Source organism: Semicossyphus pulcher, unplaced genomic scaffold, assembly GCF_022749685.1.
Source record: "Semicossyphus pulcher isolate SPU_LCO1_2020_fin unplaced genomic scaffold, fSemPul1.0.p SCAF_25, whole genome shotgun sequence".
Classification (NCBI taxonomy): Eukaryota; Metazoa; Chordata; class Actinopteri; order Labriformes; family Labridae; genus Semicossyphus; species Semicossyphus pulcher.
The window spans coordinates 8,459,737-8,479,152 of NW_027211699.1; the positions used below are offsets into that span (position 1 = coordinate 8,459,737).

Sequence of the window (19,416 nt, forward strand, 5' to 3'; positions counted from 1 at the left end):
CAAACTGGCAAAAAGGGGAAGACTAAATACACTGGGGAGGTGAGGGTCAACAGGTGAGACTAACTAGACAGGACGGGGCAACAATCACAGCAGCGTGAAGACACACAAAAACAGGAAGTAGAACAGCAAGGGAGAGATAGTGATCAAGTAAAACAGGAAATGAAACTGAACACTGAAATATGATAAATAGAAAACTAAACAGCAGGTATGAAACATGACGGTGTGTGTGTGAGGTCGTGTGATGGGTGGTTTCCCGTGTGCAGCGTGTCTGCAGGATGACAGGAAGATTACCCAGGCGCTCATTGAAAACCTGTTTACATAGGTAGCTGTTTGTGCATGCGTGTGTGTCCTGGGAACCTGTGAGTAGGTAAAAGGCATGTGGGTTCCTCAGACAGGATATGGTGGGAGGAAAAAGAGGGCGATGAATTACACGGCAGATTATCAAAACCATTTCCAACATCACTATCGTCCAATCAGCTCCATGAAACACTCTGCGCTCTGTGTGTTTGGACTTTATCTGTCCAGCTCTTGTCTAAAAGTATTTTTATAAAGCGGGGAGAGGAAATTCCTCGCTGTTTTCCATGGCTGCCCCCTGTATTAAAGCAGCACTGACCAGCAGCTGAGTATATTTATTTAACTCTTCACAAAGCAGGACAGAGCTGTGCGTGTGAAAACGACTTTAAAGCATCAAAAATATTATTTTCACTCAAACATAAATAAATAAACACCCAGCAGCCAGCTCCTCTTTGGAATGTAGTAATTCTGAATTTTTATGAATGACTGCATTCATGCTTGGCCCCGCCCCCCCGCCACAAACCTCCGCTCTCCGTGCTGGAGCTCCAAGCCACGCCCACTTCCCTCCCGGTTAGGATACCTTAGCCTCCCGCCTGCGTTCTAATTGGTTAAAGGCGGTCAGAGTGGGCGTGGCTTCCATAAAAAGCACGGGGCTGATATAAAAACAAGCCTCAAACTTTGATCGATGAAAATTTACAAGTGATGGAGGACATTAAAGCAGCATCACGCATGTCGGATTTAACCTCTGTGGACAAAAGCTTTTGTTTCTGACCCGGTGGAGGATCTACTTTTTTAATTCCTGTGATATAAATTACTTTTTTTTTTAACGTTTCTTCTCCCCTCATGTGAATCAGCTGACAGAATGGGTACTCTGCTTTTACTCGCCGTCTTGCAGGTGGTCACAGTCGGCTTGGTGAGTTTTACTTTCTGTCACTTATTCATGTAAACAGTGAGGAATAAAGTCTCACGTGCCTGTCCTCTACTACTGCAGCAGCAGCAGCAGCAGCAGCAGCTCGTGCGGAGTGAGCTGCTGTCGTCTGCTTACATTACAGCCGAATCTCCCATCCATCACTTCGCTGTGTCCTATTACATTTCATAATAATGGTCCTATGAAATCCTACACACAACGGTAGACTTACTTTCTCTTTCCATGACTAAATGTTTGGCTGTAACTTCTAAAGATACTGCGGTGATTGTTGCTGGTGTCCAACCCGGGGTCCGGGGACCCCGAGATGTCGTTTAAGGATCTTTTAGGGGTCGCTGCAGAATGAGTTGATGAACTTAAAGATGAAAACTTTCACTTTTAATCAAACCTGTCAATATTTACAGGATATCACAGGTATTTAAGGACTCAGTCAAGTAAAAATATTGCAACATAACAACTGAAAAAGTCTAGAATTAAAAATTTTACTAAAGTAAAACTATGAAAGTGTTATTAGCAAAATGCTCTTAAAGTTAGCATTGAAGGCTAAGTATTTCTTGACTAAAAAAATGCCCTTTGTGAGAGGTTTATTTTAGTGTAGCATTTTACTTAAACTTTAATTACTTAATTTTATATACTGATTGGTGCTATTATCTGTAATAATGCATCATATAACATACAATTAATCATGTTTTATATGTCGAATTTTAATCTCAAAAGTAACAGCTAACTAAAGCTTTCCAATATAGCAGAGAAATGGAGTGAAAGAGTACAAAATTCACAATGAAATGTGATGAAGTAGCATTATCAAACTCTTTCACAAGTGTTTCTTAACTTGAATAAACTTCATAAATTCACCAGTTTAGTAAGTTAGCTTCTTGCTTTCTAGGTCCAAATTTATACAGCTGTAATATCACCCAACAGTTCAACAAATGGAGGTAAAAATACACTTAAGGTGAACTCGCTGTTGCACACTCTAAATATCTGATGGAATATTTTGGGACTTTTGGTTGGGGGATGTTTGAGTACCAGGGGACATCGAGCGATATAAGCTGTTATCACTGCATTGTGTAATGTCATGCAAAATCGTCATGCCCACCTGAGGCCACTAAGAGCGACATGACTCGAGGACCATCAGCACCTGGTCTGGGTTCAGACATTTGCAGAGTCAGGAAGGCAATCAGTGTGAGTGTGTATGTAGAGAGAGGGGGTGAGAAACAAAAGATGCAGGAGCAGGAAGGTGTGTGTGTGTGTGTGTGTGTTTGGGGATTTGGGTCAAAGAACGCACCTTTCATCCTCGCTTGCAGGCCGAATGCCAAGCGGAAGGCGACAGAGGGTTACAGATATCCCTGCGGGGCTCGGGGACAGTGCCGGGTATTCAGAACACGTTTAAACCCCACACACTTTGAGGAATTTCTGTGATCTGTGAAACATGAGTCAGAGTATTGTCCTGCTTGATTCCAGTGTGGCCTCTCCTAACAGGGGAATTTATGAAGTTTAGAGACGTTCTGATACCAGTTTTTCCTTCCTGATACCATGTGGGTAAAAAAAAAAACACTGGAGAATCTTGCAGCTCGGAAGTTCAAACTAAATGTGATGAAGGTGGTCTTTTGGTGCTGTACACAGAAAAAAGTAAAAGGACATTTTTGCCTCATTTCTTTCCTCCATTTTTTACCTGGATTTGGCCGATACACACTATATGATAGCTGCCATTTTGCTAGCTTAGACTAACAGTACTCTCTCTGCTAGCATCAGTTAGTTAGTTGTCCCAGTTGTTTGTTTTGGTCACATGATAAATTACCTGAAACCTGCCCATTAATTGGACCGTAAATGATGGTATCGGATTGGAGCATTGACTCATTTTATGTAGGTCGACACTGGTATCGGTATTCAGGTGAATAAAGTGCACCCTCTCTCCTCTCCAGGTGACCGCTGGCTGTCCGGTGATATGCGAGTGTCCGGCCGGGCCCCCCTCCTGCCCCCCAGGGGTCAGCTCGGTCCCAGACGGCTGCGGCTGCTGCAAGGTGTGTGCCGCTCAGCTCAACCAGGACTGCCACGAAGGACGGCCCTGCGACCACCATAAAGGCCTGGAGTGCAACTATGGCAATGATGTGGGTCGTACCAACGGCATCTGCAGGGGTAGGTTGCACAGAGGGGGTGGGGAGGAGGGGGAGAGGGTTTGGATCGGGAGCAGAGTTTGGGGTTGAGTGAGGGGATGTGTAACTTCAGGGTGGAGAAACTCTGGGCTGGAGTTTCTCTTTGATACGAGCTGCAGGTTTGAAGCTCGTGCCACGCTTCAGAGACAGAGCGCCTTCTTGAGCTGCGACTGAAACCCGGCCAACTCCGGGATTTATATAAGTAGTTCAGTGTGTACACAAACAGCGCCATGAAACACACGCATGCACAATGGTATTTTTATATGTCTGTTTATTTGGGGGTGTTTCTATATTTAATGGGGGGTATCCGGGGTGTTGTGTGGGGAGTCCCACTGAGGGAGCGGAGGGAAGGACGTGGTAAACAAGTCAAAATACCTCTCTGGTCTAAGAATAGAGGCTGCTTCATAAATCTGGAGATAGTGTGTCTCTCCCTGTCTCGTCTTATCGTCCTTCCGGGCATATTAAAGGTGTGTTTACACAGCAGCCTCTTCCTGTTTGTTTTATAACTCAAGAGTTTTCTTTGGAGAATGTTTTATATCTGTATTTTGACCAACATGTCCGCCTACTTCCTGTCCCCCAGCAAAAGCAGAAGGCCGATCCTGTGAGTACAACGGGCGGATTTATCAAAACGGCGAGAACTTCCGCGCCGGCTGCAAGCACCAGTGCACCTGCATCGACGGAGCGGTGGGCTGCGTGCCCCTTTGCCCCAGCCACGTGCCCCTCGCATCCCCTTCCTGCCCCGCTCCCCAGCTGATCAAGGTGCCGGGCCAGTGCTGCCTCAGCATCGACTGCCACAAGGGAACCACGGTCGTGCCCTCGGTGCACCGCCGACCCCAGCCTCCAGCCTACTCGCCGTACCCCTTCATTCCCTATCCGGCCTACCCCTACTCGAAGCCTTACCCCAAACCTTTCCGGAAGCTGTACCCCTACAAACCCAAAAAGGAGAAGGACACGTTGGGCAACGAGCTGGTGGAGGTCGGCCGCAAGTGGGACAAGATACGAGGAAGCAAGCACCTGGCGGGTAAGAGAGGGTGCCGCCATGTTGCCTCAGGGTGGTCCGATATCATTTTTCCCTTACTGATAACAAACCCGATACCCAGACTCCCCCTCTAACTTGCATTACATTGGTGGAAAAACACTGACTGCTAATATTTTGCTAGCTTTGTCTAGCATTTGACACTCTGCTAGCATCACACAGGTTGTTATTTTTATACGATAATTGAAACCAGCTGATTATTTTTGGCTTATTGGTTGTGCCCTGTGATCCCACATTTTAGGCCGTATCAGAGGCCGATATCGGTATCGTAACAAGCTTAGCGTCTGTTTCCTCTTTGCACTAAAGCATCATGTTTACGTTTTAGCCATTTTAGCCTCCTGACGCACAAACGGCCTCACTGTGAGCCTCTCCCTCTGCATCTGCGTGTGTGTCAGCATTTATGTGAGGCTTGTTTTCCACTGGCTCCTTGCACACCAGAGGTGCTCTCGCTCGTACACACTGCTCTCACACAGCACATACCTCTGTCACCCAGCTTTCCCCTCTCTGTAATCACCCTCTCTATGCGTCAGTGTTGCCTGTTCACTGAATGAGGCTAGTGTGCTTCGCATCTCTGGACCGCTCCTTTCCCCTCTCTCTCCCGCTGGCCCTTTTTCACCCGGCTTTCCTTTTTCTGATCTCGAGAGTCGCTCTGATACCAGTATCCGAAATGCCTCAGATACGGCCCTAAATGTGGTATCGCCGAGTACACCAGTCACTGCAACTTTCCCAAACCATCATTTATCAGCCTCCCCAAAAAAATCAACGTAATTATTCTCCAAAACAGGAGCTTACATGGAAATAATACATGGTTTTCACTTGCAATTACTGTTTTAGAGCAGCAAAGAAGAAGAAAGCTTTGCTAGCTAAGAGGTTAGCCTACACAAAGCTAACAAAATGTCAGCAATCAGTGTTTTCTAATCACACATATTGAGTCTTAATCTTTTTGAGTGTAAAGTTTAGGTGATAAAAAACTGAAAAAACACAAATTAAAGCAGCTTCAAGATAAAAATCAGGGTTTCTCTGACGCTCTTTGATGGACACATGAAGTCGGGGGGGCCAGGAGCCAAGCTATTGCTAATGATAGCATTCCTTTAAGCCCCTTTCTCACCGGTCAATAAACCCGCTAACACCTGGATTCTTCGCTTAGTGGGAAAGGCTACAATCGGCATTCAGACCCGGGGAATTATCGCCTCCACTCCGATCAGCATTGATGGGAACACAAAACCTGTGTCGACACGCTAATCTCCGCCCGCTTACAGCACGATGCTATACTCCGTCAGTAACTTCTGCGACTCCTTGTCATCTCAGCTAAAAGCTCCGCCTGTCTCCGTCAGAGCAGCGCTCGAACATCGCTCCAAATTTGTCGGCGCCGAGTTTGATAAACAGACTGAATGAGTAATAGATACAATAAAGACCTAACCACCGTAACATCTTCACTGGTTACTAACCCTGTCTCTGGTGCGTTTGTGACGTCAGACGGTGACGCAGCAGAAAAGAGACCGACAGGAGGATACTTCACTGGCAATGGGAACAGAAACAATCACCATCTATAATTGGGTCTTCCCGGGTCTGAAAAACCTGCGTCAACGTGCTCATTTCAGTTCAAGTTTGTACTACAGCTGCCAGTTTTTATCGGACTAGTATCAGAGGGGGAATCTGTATTGGCCAATACTTATGTCTAGGTATTGGTATCAGGAAGGAAACATTTGTATCTCTTCTTCTCTTTCTCCATATTTTGCATCTTTCATTGTCGTTCTCCCTCAAATATCCTGCTTTTTGTCTCTTCCAGCCTGGAGGCAGCTGGGAGATCAGTGCGTGGTTCAGACTACTTCCTGGTCCCAGTGTTCCCGGAGCTGTGGGATGGGCGTCTCCTCTCGTGTTACCAACGACAATGCCCGGTGTAAGCTGATCAAGGAGACGCGCCTGTGCAACATTCGGCCCTGCAGCTCCATGTCCATCCCCGTCAAGGTGAGGAATGTGTTTGGTGCTTTTAAGATTCTCATAAAGGGATGGATTACAGTTCTTCCTCTGAAAGCGCACAACCATGCAGCCCAGCTACTGGGCTAAATAGATTTAGGAAAGGACGGCTCTCGAGGGGTCAGATTGGTATTAATATCATGGCATGTATACAGCCTGTCTCTGGATCCCTCTGTAGCTGGAGGCTTTTCTGGTCCAATCGGTCTATTCATGGTTCTGTTGCTGTGTGGGAGACCTCCTCCTGCAGGATGACCACAGAGCTGATTTAGAATTTAACATAAAAATTACATTTAATTATAACAAAACATTATATTCACCATATTCCCACAGAGGCCATTTCATCTGACGTTACGCTCAGGGTGGGAAGGAAATACTTTTATTTTCTTTACGGCGTAGAGTTAGACGACTTTCCAGATAGAGCCAGAAAACCACAGATACTTTGAACAAAGTGTGTTTCTCTAATTTGAGTTTCAATAAGAGGGAACACAACACACATGGGATGTTTCAATGATCTGAAAGCCAAGGAACACATAACTTAAAAAAAAGTGAAAATAGAGCCATCTATCCATTAAAGAAATATCGCGATTGCTCCAACGTAAAATAATATAGACATAGAATGAAAACTACAAAGAAGGATGCACAACAAAGTTAGTGACGGAGTTCCACAAGGTTCTGTGCTCGGGCCAAATCCTTTCACCCTACATACTCTCTGCCACCAGGAAACATGCCTTACAGTTTCATTCTTATTCAGATGATACTCGAGTGTACTTACCAATGACGCCAGAGTAAACCAATCACCTATCTAAACTCGAGGCATGCCTTAAGGACTCATTGGTGGACAGCATCTTGACCAGTTGGGCCGAGAAAGTGGGATTGAGGGAGAGACAGAGAGGGAGACGGATAGACAAACAAACAGGAGATACGAGTGCAGAGAAACAGACGCATAACAGTCCAAATATGAAGCTGCAGCTCGCAGCTCTCCCACACTGGACCTGTGACACTCTGTGGCTGTCAGCTGCACTCAGTGGCTCTCTGCTGTGTGATTTTAAAAAGCACTCATTCGCCCACTCGGTTGCTCTCTCACATTTTGTACCCAACACCCTCAGAAACATCCAGCCTCCCGTCGTGAGCCACGCAGGAGGCTGATGGGCTGTTATGCACCTGTTTCCCTGCACCCCCCCGATGTTTGCAGAGCAGCTGTGGGTGTTAATGTGCATCAGTGTCAATCCTCAACTATTGTTGGCATGCTCCTCTCTCTGGCACTCATCTGTCGTTCTGACCTTTTATTTTGTCTCTCCGTGTCTCTGTGCTCAAATGGATTAGCTTTGTTTTTCACTTCTCAGAGCTTGAGTAATGAGTTATTTCATTTTGCTGTGTGGTATGGCTGCTCAGATTCCAGGCAAATGGCATTGTGATCCGGTGAGGCTTCCACTGTTAAGCAGTGTTCAGCCTGCTCCGTGTGTGTGTAGCATCAAAGCTGCACCAGAGAAAAGATTTAGATCACGCTCAAGGTGAAGCTTTAAGGATGGCAGAGTGATATCCAGTCGATCCATCACGGTGGTCCAGACTATAATATATCTTCAACGATGGAGTGCTAAAGTACAAATATTTACTCAAGTAGAAGCACAGATAGGTGTGTAAAAAGGACTCTGGTAGAAGTAGAAGTACTGTGAAAGCTACAGGCTCTAAAATGTACACGGCATGAAATTAAAAGTTAACCTTTAAAGGACATTTCTACCATTTGTTTCTGTGCCAAGCTAACTAAACCTTGTGTTATATTAGCAAGCTTAAATCATTCAAATTTAAAAATATTAAATAAACAATATACCAAAAAAAGATCAGAAAATCAGTTGGATTGGGAATATCTCTGTGCTGGGAAAGTTTCCTCTGGCGGTCACAGGCATCTTCTCTGTGGTCGAGTTTACCTCTCATGTCTGTTTTGTCTTTTACGTTGTTTTTGTCGTGTATCTTTTGTAGCATGATATGCACTGATCGACGTGCCAAGGAATGGTTTTATTGTCCCATCTATTGAAGTTCAAATCAGTCATGATGTTGGGAAGGATGTGCTCAATGATGCAAAATAAAACTAATCGATATTTCCCCTTAGATGCATTAAAGCTAATGTAATCAGTCTGTATTGAAATATAAAAATAAATACTCAAGTAAGGTACAGATACCTGAAAACTCTACTTAAGTACAAAAGCTATTGTATGTATTTGAACTTTGGAACATTTCGAATTTTATACAGGACCATGAATGTCAGAGATTAGGAAGTTTTGTTTTAAATGTCATCGCAACTTTTGGATAGTTTGCCATAAAATGTGCTACACATATTCATATTCATTCAGGATTTGTTTGGGCCTTTTATGCCTTTGATAAGAGAGAGAGGACAGTGGATGGTGTTTGAAACAGGGGGAGAGAGAGTGGCGATGACGAGCGTCATGGGGCGGAGGGTGGGAGTTGAACCCGGACCCGCCACATCTGTATATGGACACGCGATTGAACTGCTAAGATAATCTGGCGCCCTTCCTCACAGAATTAATCGTCATAATTTGTCAATCCCTTTAGACAAAACAAGACAAATGTATAATCTGTCCAATACTTTGGTCTAAGGCCAAAGTTCTGCTAAACTGAGGACATTCCCATCAGCCTTGGTTGTACTTTTGTATAATGTTTACCATGTAGCATATTAGCATGCTAACATTTGCATATTAGCACTAAACACAGTGAACAACCAGCATAATAGCATTTAGCAAGATAGAATGCTAACATTATCTATCACAAGCTATATGCACCTACCACCACACAGAGCAGTTAGCTTGTCTCGCTAAACTCACTATCTCTCTTCTGTCTCGCCACAGAAAGGAAGGAAGTGCTCCCGTACCCACAAGGCCCCCGAGCCGCACCGCCTGTCCTACGCCGGCTGCAGGAGCACGCGCCTCTACAGACCCAACTACTGTGGCGTGTGCAGGGACGGCCGCTGCTGCTCACCCCGTCGCACGCGCACCGCCAGCGTCGCCTTCGCCTGCCCCGACGGCGAGCGCTTCAACAGGTCCGTGATGTTCATCCAGTCCTGCAAGTGCAGCGATGAGTGCAACCACCTCAACGAGGCCGCCATGCCTCCTCAGCGATGGCTCTACGGAGACACACACAAGTTCATCGACTAACCCGAACCACACATTCCCTCACACACACACAAAAGACTTTAACTCCCCCATAGTGATCCCCATTATAGAGTAGCTGTCCTTAGTGTATCTATGAGTAGACGCAAGCGAGGTGCACACGTCAAAACATCCTTTTTTGGATGTTTGGGGAGGAACAGGGAGAAGAAGAATGAATCGGATGATGCACCTCCAACATGGACAGACCAACGTTACCAGCTCCTGCTTTAGTGTAGATAATAAAAGGTGTTTCCGGCCTGGCTAGACATTCACAAATCTCGACAAACGGGATGAAACCGGCCACCATGTCGCTGCCAAGCGCCCTGAACTCTGAGACTTTTTGATGGGACGCTGGAGCAAAGAACTGCTGGTGTTTCTTTTGTTGATGGTTTGGGTTCACATCACGGTTACTGAGAGAGCAACAGGTCCGACTACACGACAGAAAAGTTGGTCTGTGTCAACCAGCTGGAATCAAACGTCTGAACACTCCAGTAGCTTAAACCAAATGAGAAGACTAGACAGCACAGACTGGGATCTGACGGGAGAAGACGGATGGAGAAGTGTGGCTTGTGTCTTTTTACGGTATTTATTCACTGGTATTTATTGTTGAGACAGACGTGATGACACAGTGGCTGCTATGTTTGGAGCATCACGGTGGCTGGACGAGGACCTGAGAGGGACAAAACAGCTGAGAGCTGTCAGCCACAGGAGGGAGAGGAGGACTCCCACAGATCAGGGGCTCAACCCCCGGGTCGCATCAGAGGTCACGGCGGTCGGGAAGCCATATCTAATGACGGATGATGAAGGCGACAGGAGAGGAGGACTTGAGTTGAACGTTCAGGCTTTGTAAGCATTAGCGGGGAATATGTCAAAGGTTGTTTACACAGCTGAACTCATCCCCTGCCTCGCCTCCACGAGAAGCTGAGACATTTAGCAAGCACCAGAAGAACAAGCCTGGGATTCTGGCGCCAAGATGCCAACCGCCTAATTCTGTGCAAATTACTATCCTGACTCTGAGCGGCAGTGAGAAAAAAAATCCGCCTCGCTCTTGTTTGCTGTAAAAATAAAATTTGAAAAGTGCGGGGAGCTGAAGTAAACATGCAATTTGTGTTTTTTTTTTTCACGGGTGGAGACGTTCTGGTGCCAAATCTGGCCTGTAATCGAGCAGCATGTCAGCTCGCTGAAACCGAACAATAACTCACGATGCTTCATGTTTCAGATGTGTTTGTGTTGGGGAGATTATGGTGTTATATTCAGGGGAAGAGAGGAGCTGCAAGAGGTCAATAAGAACCTATTTCTGGGGACATTTGTGGCTTAAATCCTTTATTATAACTGAAGTATCGTATCATTGTATTTGACTGGGACTTTGGTTAAAGTTCATGCACCTTACAGCCTTGACTCATGACCTTTGATCTCATGCAAAGAGGGATTAGGAGGTCATTTAAAACTGGTTATTATCTTAACGTGATTCAAAGTTATTTTTCTCTCATGCCGTAAGACGTTGGTTTTCTTAGAAACTGGAAAATATTTGCATTTTCTACCATCTCTTGGCTCCTTTAGGTTTTTAGTTCAGAGACCCTGCAGCCTGGAAGCTTCACAGCCTCGTGCAGCGGTTTGAAACTTCACAGGTGATTTTGAAAGACGTTTGTTGCCGTTGATATTTGCCTTTGTAGATGCTGTGGTTTGGTACTGTTTGTCTAGTTTTGTCTAAGGACTCTATAGTGCAGCTATGTACAGATGCATTGTTAATTTCTTTTAGTTCTATCTGCTGTATAAGGGCCAATCCTTTTACCGAAATATACTGAAGTTATCCATGTTTAGTTTAGGGTTCAGATCCTTTACGAGTGCCAATTAAAAAGCATGATTGTATGTTTACCAGTGAACCATCTGTAACGATGAAGTTGTGCTTTTTAAGGATACATATAAAAAGAATTGTCTTCATAAAGAGGCTCAAATTAAACGTTTTCATGTTCCTTACAACTACTTCTTTTGGAAACTGGATGTCTAACACACATTTTGCATTTTTCAATAAAGAAATTCTCACTTCTATGTGATCGTTTTCCTGTCATGTAGATAAAATAAACCCCTGTTGGGGTTTCAGATCTTTCTAAGAGTGTGCAGCTATGCTAACGGCTCTGAAAGACTGTACTTTGAGCTAAATGCTAACATTAGCTTGGGAAAACGTCACAATTATAATTCCAAAAGCACGTTAGCGTGCGAACATTTGGATGCTAAGGATGAGGGGAATGGTATTAGTTTTTAGGCTGGTGTTTGGTTATAAACCGAAGCATTGGACGAATTAAAAACAAGAGCCTGATTGATATATCAGTTGGCCGTATGAACCGCCGTATTGATCTGCTGTGTTCGAAATCGGATACAATGCTACATGCTGCGTTCGGCAGTAGTCTGTGGTTGGGAGAAGCTGTTAAAATTATTTTTGCGGTATGCAACGCCAGGTGACAGGTGCTAGTCTCCGGTTTTGGGAAGCGGGAGTAAACAATAGCCGGACAGAAGCAAACCGCCGCTTCTTTAGCTACATATACATATTTAGCTTTCAACTGCCGTTGTGACGTTCCAGCGGTATTTACGTTGTGTGATACAGTAGGCGAGGTAGACAGATGCATACTGGAGATATTTTCCTTATCAGTGCGACATCCAGGTATTTTTGGCATACTGTAAACTTTGCTTTTGTCTGCGTACTATAAACTACATTTTGGCCAAATGAGTGCATACTGCTAGTACAGTATGGCATATCGAACACTGCCTTCCTCTCTGCTTACCAGATGCAACGGGTATGTGCCTTAAAAATGACGTTATCAGTCATGCTCTTCGGTGCTACAGGAAAAGGAAAGGGATGTGTTAAGTTAACAGCATCCTCTGAAGACTATTACTGTACAAAAAGCCATCCAGCTAATACAATATTTACTGTCATTTTGGATTAATTGGTTGCCAAACATACTATTTTATGGCTGCTTGAAGTGCCATATTTAGTAGTCTTTAATAAAGGCACATTTCTTCCCCCTTCCTTATAGAACCCTCATTAAATCCACAACACTTGAGGATTGTATTTTTGTGTGAAATATTTTTAAAAAGTTGAAAACATACAAGTAAATCATTTCATTTTTAAGTGTGCTAATGGCATGCTGAGGATTTAAACTGGCAAATACAAAACTAGGACTCCACTTGGTGACTTAATTTATTAAAAGGCATTCAGTTGGAAATTCAAAGAGCTGCCATACCCGTCAACATTGTTCACTACTTTAATTCTCTGACAAACTGTTGCAGTGTGAGGGAAACAAAACAAACTCGTTAACACATTTAAAAAGGGGCTAAAAAACCTGTAAATGTTCCTTAAACGTTTCCCTGAAGCTCTGCTAGATAATGAAATCAGCAACGACGGGTAGAGACAACAGAAGCCTATGAAGAGACCACAACAGTAAAAATGGCATTTTATAAAAAGTTTTAATATCATTAATCAAAAAACAGACAGTAAAAGACAAATTAAAATCGACCATACCCGCCGTCCCCAAAAACTTCCAATAAAAATAAACGTTTGGTGAACATGGGGCACAGAGCTCTCAAATCAACAGTGAAGTACGTCTACTTCAAAAACAGGACATGAGATCCACGGAGGGGAGACTTCTGTCGGGCCGGAGGACTCATCTGGACTGCTCGACTGAGGAGGGACAGAGGAGGACAGACACGAGATCAGCATGTGAACAATCAGCGCGATGAGCAACAGCTGAGCATACCAACTTATCAGCAACAGGTTAAACATGCAAGGGCGGTTTCCAGCAACAACTGTTGTCTCTAGATGCCAAGATTACACTTAAAAGTTTATTACACCAGCTGATTATGTGTCTTGGCAACCCTCAAATGACAAGATCTCACTGGATTAAGCAGCACAGAAAAAATGCAGCAGCAATTAGCAGTGAGAGTGTGTTGTTTTGATAGAAGTTACGATCATTCCTGCAGGACATCAAGCGTCGCCGTTTCAGGCATTCGGAAATGGAAAGACTTACTGTAAGAGGAGATGTCAATCTCGTCTGGCAGCTCGGCAACGTTGACCTCGAAGCGGTCCTGCACATCGTTCAGAGTCTTGGCATCGGTCTCATCAGACACAAAGGTTACAGCCAAGCCTTTGGTACCGAACCTGCCAGCACGGGCGACCTGACGGGCGCAGAGAGTGCGGGGTGAGTTAAGTCCCAAACATATGATACTTAAAAGCCTCTGAAGTTTGGCTAGAAACAACAAAGCTCAAACATTTGTAACTATTAGAAAACTTCAAAATCCAGCTAGTTTAGCATCTCTCCCTGAAAAGGCTCGACGACAAGTTTGTTTTAAGGTCTAACTGAACCATCTTAATTTGATGGAAAGAGTGCCTGGGAGTTTTCTTGTGATTTGACAGCTATTAGTCTTTGGACCATTTCTAAAGACTGATATCGTGTCAGATCACACTTCGACGTCTCCCTGGCTGTACATTTATAGGTTTGAGTCGTCAAAATCAGAAAAAGAAAGAGAGGCCCTGCTATCGGAAGGTTATCAGGGCCTTAACATGACCCGATAAGTAACGAATGTAATGGTAAATGCGGGCTCTGTAATGTTAGCTAGTGGCATATTATTAAAGAGCTGCTGACTTAACAGATCAACAGCTCTTAATGCATGTAAACAGCCAAACAGCTGCTGTGTGACCTTTCCTTTGATTAAATTAACTGCATGTTTTGCAACATATTGAGCGTAACACCAAAACTCAATATCAGGAAAGTTTACAGAAGCATTCCACCGCCAGGTCAAGGCGGGAATATTACGCCTCTGTTGTGTTTCGTCTTCCATGTAAAGCGAGCGTCGCATCGCCTTTGAGCCGGCATCAGAGGTAGTAACAGAGGCGAAAAGGCGTCCGTGTAAACGGCAGACATCGGAGCTTCGTTAGAGCGCTGAGGCAGAACTGCAACGACCTTTGTATGTTTTCTCTTAGTTCTTACTTTTGGTTACATAAGACAGAATGACTTGGTTAGACGTCTCTTGAGGCTAAATGTTTCAGTGGCTGTAAAAACAAAACAAAAAATCTCAAACCCTCCGCTCACCCTGTGCAAATAGGTGTCAGAATCTTCCGGCATGTCGTAGTTGAACACGATATTGACCCGCTCGATGTCCATCCCTCTTCCGAAGAGATTTGTGGCCACCAGGATCCGCCTTTGGAAGTCCTTGAATTGCTGATAGCGAGACAGCCTGCGGGGTAAGAAGAGCCAGAGAGAGAATGATCAACACAGCTGCTGCGGGCACAGCGTGTCTTTGAAGGCTATGATGTGTTGAGTTAACTGATGAGGCCTGAGGCTCCATAAACATTCACAGCATTCAGAGCTCAATGGAGTTTATGTTTATGAGAGGAGGAGGAGGAAGGTGTGTGTGTGTGTGTGCCTCACCTCTCCTCCTGAGTCATTCCCCTGTGGATGGAAATTGCAGGGAAGTTTTGTTCCACCAGAAGCTGGGACAGAGCGATGCAGCGCTGCACGGACTTGACAAAGATCACCACCTGGAGGCAAAGCAGAGGTACTGAAACTGCAGAACTTAATTCAAGATCTGCTGTAGTTGCATATTTACCTGACAGGTGGCAAAGCGGTAACAACCCCCACGACTAACTCTTGGCATCAAAGTAAATAAGCACATTGCACAAAACATCGAGCTATTCTTTGGTTTATGTTGCTTTTTTCCCGAATCACCTCATACTTTCTTGGAAAATGTAAATAAAAAGTGACAACAGTTTCCTGGAAAAGCAACAGCTCAGGTTCTGAAGTCCAAACTATAAAAACGGACTATCTACAGCCGTGGAAACTGTCAAATGATTTGAGTCACGTTACAATTAGTTTGTTTTTTTATTCCAATGCTTGCTTATGTTTTATACCTCTCTTTAAACCAGAGGTCTCCAACCCTGCTCCTGCAGAGCGACCTCCATGCTCCATGCATGTTTTAGGTTTGTCTGTACTCTAAAGCCCAGTTCAGATCAATGATTCGCAGTGCAACAACAGTTTAAGAGTGTTGCAGAGAACATTGCAGCGGTGTGAACTGGTTAGTTGCAGAACGTCTGAAGCCGTTGCGTGGAGTTGCAGAATATTTGACTTGTCAAATGACTTGAATGATGTACCTGTTTCACTCCAGCCAATCAGGAAACAGCATAAATTGGCGTAGGCGCCCTGTCTCTGGTGCTGCAGCAGCCAAAGGCGGCTCCAGATCGTCTCTTTCCAAACTCTCTGTCTTCAACATTTATTGATCAATGTTAGAGCTAACACTGTGAGCACGTCACCGTCACTCATTTCTTTTTATAACAATAACTGAAATCCAGCTAGTTAATTCATGTAACCTGGGCCTAACACTAACACCATATAGTATTAACACAGTAGTGGGGTATGTCAGTGTGTCGTTGCTATGGAGACGATGCTTTGATGTGAACGGCATAGTTTTAGAACGTTTACGATCACATGTCAAGGGATTCATATGGCAGTTGCATCCAGTCTCGTTGTGAATCATTGATCTGAACTGGCCTTAAGACACCTGATTTGAATGATCTGCTCGCTATCAACCAACTGAAGCATCTCAGGGGATTGATAATGAGCAAAACATTCGAATCAGGTGTGTTAAGAGTACAGAGAAACCGAAAACATGCAGGGAGGTAGCTCTCCCCTACTTTAAACTATCAAGCATTTCAGTCCCCAACAAGCCAATAGCTTCAAATAGCTTCATCACTTTACCTGGTTGAACTCTAACACGTCAAGCAGGTCGAAGAGCTTGCGGTTCTTCTCACTGTCCTTCAGCTTGGAGTAGTACTGCTGCAGGCCGTGGAGTGTTAGCTTGGTCTCGTCATCCACAAATACTTCCATGGGCTGCGCAACAGAAGACAGACAAACTCATTGGGTTACTTGTTACAGTAGCCAGGAGTGAAAAGCAGATATGATGCAGAAACTTATACAGACAACACAGTAATAACTCTTCATCACTTACATCCTGCATGAATTTGCGGCAGACTGGTCGGATCTCCTTACTCAATGTTGCACTGAACATCATGACCTGCTTCTCGTGTGGCGTCATCCTGAAGATTTCCTGCACGTCACACCTCATGTCTGTCAAACAAACAGGTCAGAGGCACACAAGTTAATAAGGAGTATGCTTCTGATTAAATCTTGTATTTGTAGGGTGTGATCAAGAGCAATCGATGAGAAGGAACTCACCTAGCTGCTCCAACATTTTGTCACACTCGTCCAGCACAAAATGCTTGACGTTCTTGAGACTGAGGGTCTTGTTCCGGCAGAGAGCGAGGATGCGGCCCGGCGTTCCGACGACGATGTGAGGGCAGTTCTTCTTCAGGACCTCCTCGTCCTTCTTGATGGCCATGCCGCCAAAGAACACGGCCGCCTTTACTGTGGGCATGTACTTAGAGAAGCGCTCGTACTCTTTGCTGATCTGGAAGGCCAGCTCTCGTGTGTGGCACATGACCAATACAGACACCTGAGGGGAAGACATTTAGAATCAGACATGATTATTTGACATGCCCTGTAGAGTATAACATTTTGATGCAGTGATTTTCCAGGTTCTTAGGGCAACTGGGATGAACTTTTACTTTGTGTGAATTTGGGCAGCTCCTGGACAGTGCAGTACGTTTAGTCTTTTTGCTGATCATGTCTTGTACAAAGCATTATTGCAGGCACAATCATCTTTTACACATTTAGAAGCAAAAACATTATAGAAAATAAATTCTGTTGATTACCCAGCCCTACTACACATCATGGAAAAGTTCTTTCAATGGTTTTAAATAATGCAGTGATGTGGAATTCAAATAATTGCTCGTTTCTCAATGTAAGTCACAGGTACATTATTGTTGAAGACAATCTATGACCATGTCCCCACCACACATTCCCCTCTTGTGATGAATATACGCACTCACCTGTCCATCTAAAGGTTCAATCTGTTGCAGTGTGGCCAGCACAAACACGGCTGTCTTGCCCATACCAGATTTGGCTTGGCACAGGATGTCCATTCCCAGGATAGCTTGTGGGATGCACTCATGCTGGACTGGGTTAAAAAGACAAAAAATGACCTCAGTTACAATGTACTTCACATTAGTTACAGTTTGTGTTTTTTAAGGAAACTTGAAGGCAAATGGCTGCTAAATGTTCGATGAAAGTAGCTGCACTGACGATATTTACAGTAGCTTTATACATTTAATTTGATTTACTCATAGGCTGTGCTCACTTACGCCATTTAAATGCTGTTTAAACAAAACAATGCACCAACTGATACCTTTAAATCTTTAGACTGATTATATTATTAATCACTAAGCTGGAAGTAACTTGGGTACATATTCAACAAAGAAAGTACACACGACCAGTAAAGTAACAAAATGGCCCTCACCTTCAGACGGATGTTCGAAACCACAGTCGATGATGGCACGGAGCAGTTCTGGTTTGAGCAGAAAATCTCTGAAGCCAGAGCTGTGGATGGAAACGTAGGAACCCTTCACCTCCTTCTTTCCTGCGGGGGCTGCGCTCTCAGGGGCTACCTGAGGCTCTTCATCCTCTTCATAATCGAGCAGCTCGTTATCAACATCATTCTCAGCCATTGTGTCTAAAACACGGAAAACAGAATAAGTTAGGATTTGAATCTGCTTCTTTGTCAGGTGATCACTGATCCAAAGACCCAGGCAGGGTTTACAAGGGGGCTATAAACCAAGCCCACCTGTTGTTGCCCTTCTTTGTGCCGGGTTTTACCAAACGGTTTCTGTTTACAACAATTACATGCTCGTACGCGGGTAAACGTGTTAATGTCTCCATTCTTTCACTTCAAAAATAATTTGTAAAAGTTAAAGTCCCAGTTAAGAGTTAAACTAGCTTAAGTTAAGCCTTTACTGATTTAGCATTGTTGTGGGAAGCCTCAGTTTCAACTGCAAGGCCAGTGAATGAAATATGCTAGCTTTTTTTATCATAACCGGAGAGAGCACACATTTAAGCATAACCGGAGAGAGCACACATTTGAGCCACAAAAGGTCCACGTTTTGTCAGTGCGCTGGGTGCAAATCAAATATTATCTACAAGTCTGATTAAACGTAACAATTACGTTTTGCCGACACGTCTTGACCATAAACCAAACCGGTTAGCTTCGCCCTTTACAACTATGGAAAGCCATTGTGTTGCATAACCGTTGCTAACGTGGCAAGCTAATATGCTATACAGCAACTGCGATGCTGCTAGCGACTTTAACTAACGTCACATGAACAACATAAACAAGCAATATGAATGTTAATGTATGGGAATCAATAGGAAAACATAAAAAATGGTACCCATTAACTTAATATTAACAAATATGATTAAGACTGGTGAGTTGGCTAAGCTATCTAGTAGACGGGAACAAGCTAGCTAGCTCATTAGCGCCCTAAAGCAAACAATGAAGGGCGCCAATTAATTTCCTAATAAATATTTTGTGACTTAAGCAAACTACACCTAATTTACAGCTTCCTTCACGTAAGTAAAAGTTTACAAAACTCTGTAGTTACTACAATCAAATAGATGTTACATTCTTACCGTTGCCGTGTTAGCTATGCGTCCACCTACAGATCAAAAACCGCATGGGCAGGCCTCAGATGGTTTATACGAGCCACCGGAAGTTCCGCCTCCGCTGAAACAGGATAAGATGATTGGTGGATTTGGACGACCATTGGCAAGAGAAGCCAGTGATTGGGCAAAAAGTGTTCCGCAGTCCACCGCAGTTTGAAAAGGCGGGACACAGCATCTATGTATGGAAGCTCATAAGGGACATGAGGGATAAATAAATAAATGAAATAAATAAAAAATTAAATGTATTATGCAAAGAAGAATATATAGT

The 19,416-nt window shown here is 44.2% G+C and overlaps 2 protein-coding genes across 2 annotated transcripts; one reads left to right on the top strand and one right to left on the bottom strand.

Annotated features, from left to right (window-relative positions):
• The first annotated feature begins 1,001 nt into the window (after positions 1–1,001).
• Positions 1,002–11,526, top strand: LOC138604370 (CCN family member 1). Its single transcript, XM_069676290.1, has 5 exons — positions 1,002–1,207; positions 3,142–3,355; positions 3,953–4,393; positions 6,198–6,376; positions 9,247–11,526. The coding sequence occupies exons 1-5, from the start codon at positions 1,157–1,159 to the stop codon at positions 9,550–9,552; spliced, it is 1,191 nt and encodes a 396-aa protein (XP_069532391.1). The 5' UTR covers positions 1,002–1,156; the 3' UTR covers positions 9,553–11,526.
• Positions 11,527–12,713: 1,187 nt separating this feature from the next.
• On the bottom strand, positions 12,714–19,160 carry ddx39ab (DEAD (Asp-Glu-Ala-Asp) box polypeptide 39Ab). Its single transcript, XM_069675922.1, has 10 exons — positions 19,116–19,160; positions 17,950–18,162; positions 17,483–17,610; positions 16,770–17,046; positions 16,543–16,661; positions 16,293–16,424; positions 14,970–15,079; positions 14,631–14,775; positions 13,569–13,716; positions 12,714–13,222 (listed from the first exon to the last, which is right to left on the bottom strand). The coding sequence occupies exons 2-10, from the start codon at positions 18,155–18,157 to the stop codon at positions 13,206–13,208; spliced, it is 1,284 nt and encodes a 427-aa protein (XP_069532023.1). The 5' UTR covers positions 18,158–18,162; positions 19,116–19,160; the 3' UTR covers positions 12,714–13,205.
• Between the last annotated feature and the right edge of the window lie 256 nt (positions 19,161–19,416).

What these genes read in the sequence shown, in the direction of transcription:
- LOC138604370 (XM_069676290.1), top strand. Translation starts at nt 1,157, where the DNA reads ATGGGTACTCTGCTTTTACTCGCCGTCTTGCAGGTGGTCACAGTCGGC. An exon ending in AGGTGGTCACAGTCGGCTTG is followed by an intron (nt 1,208 to 3,141) that starts GTGAGTTTTACT and finishes TCTCCTCTCCAG; the next exon opens with GTGACCGCTGGCTGTCCGGT. An exon ending in CCATGTCCATCCCCGTCAAG is followed by an intron (nt 6,377 to 9,246) that starts GTGAGGAATGTG and finishes GTCTCGCCACAG; the next exon opens with AAAGGAAGGAAGTGCTCCCG.
- ddx39ab (XM_069675922.1), bottom strand. Translation starts at nt 18,157, where the DNA reads ATGGCTGAGAATGATGTTGATAACGAGCTGCTCGATTATGAAGAGGAT. An exon ending in TTTCGAACATCCGTCTGAAG is followed by an intron (nt 17,611 to 17,949) that starts GTGAGGGCCATT and finishes TTTTTAACCCAG; the next exon opens with TCCAGCATGAGTGCATCCCA. An exon ending in ACGTGTTAGAGTTCAACCAG is followed by an intron (nt 15,080 to 16,292) that starts GTAAAGTGATGA and finishes CTTTGCCTCCAG; the next exon opens with GTGGTGATCTTTGTCAAGTC.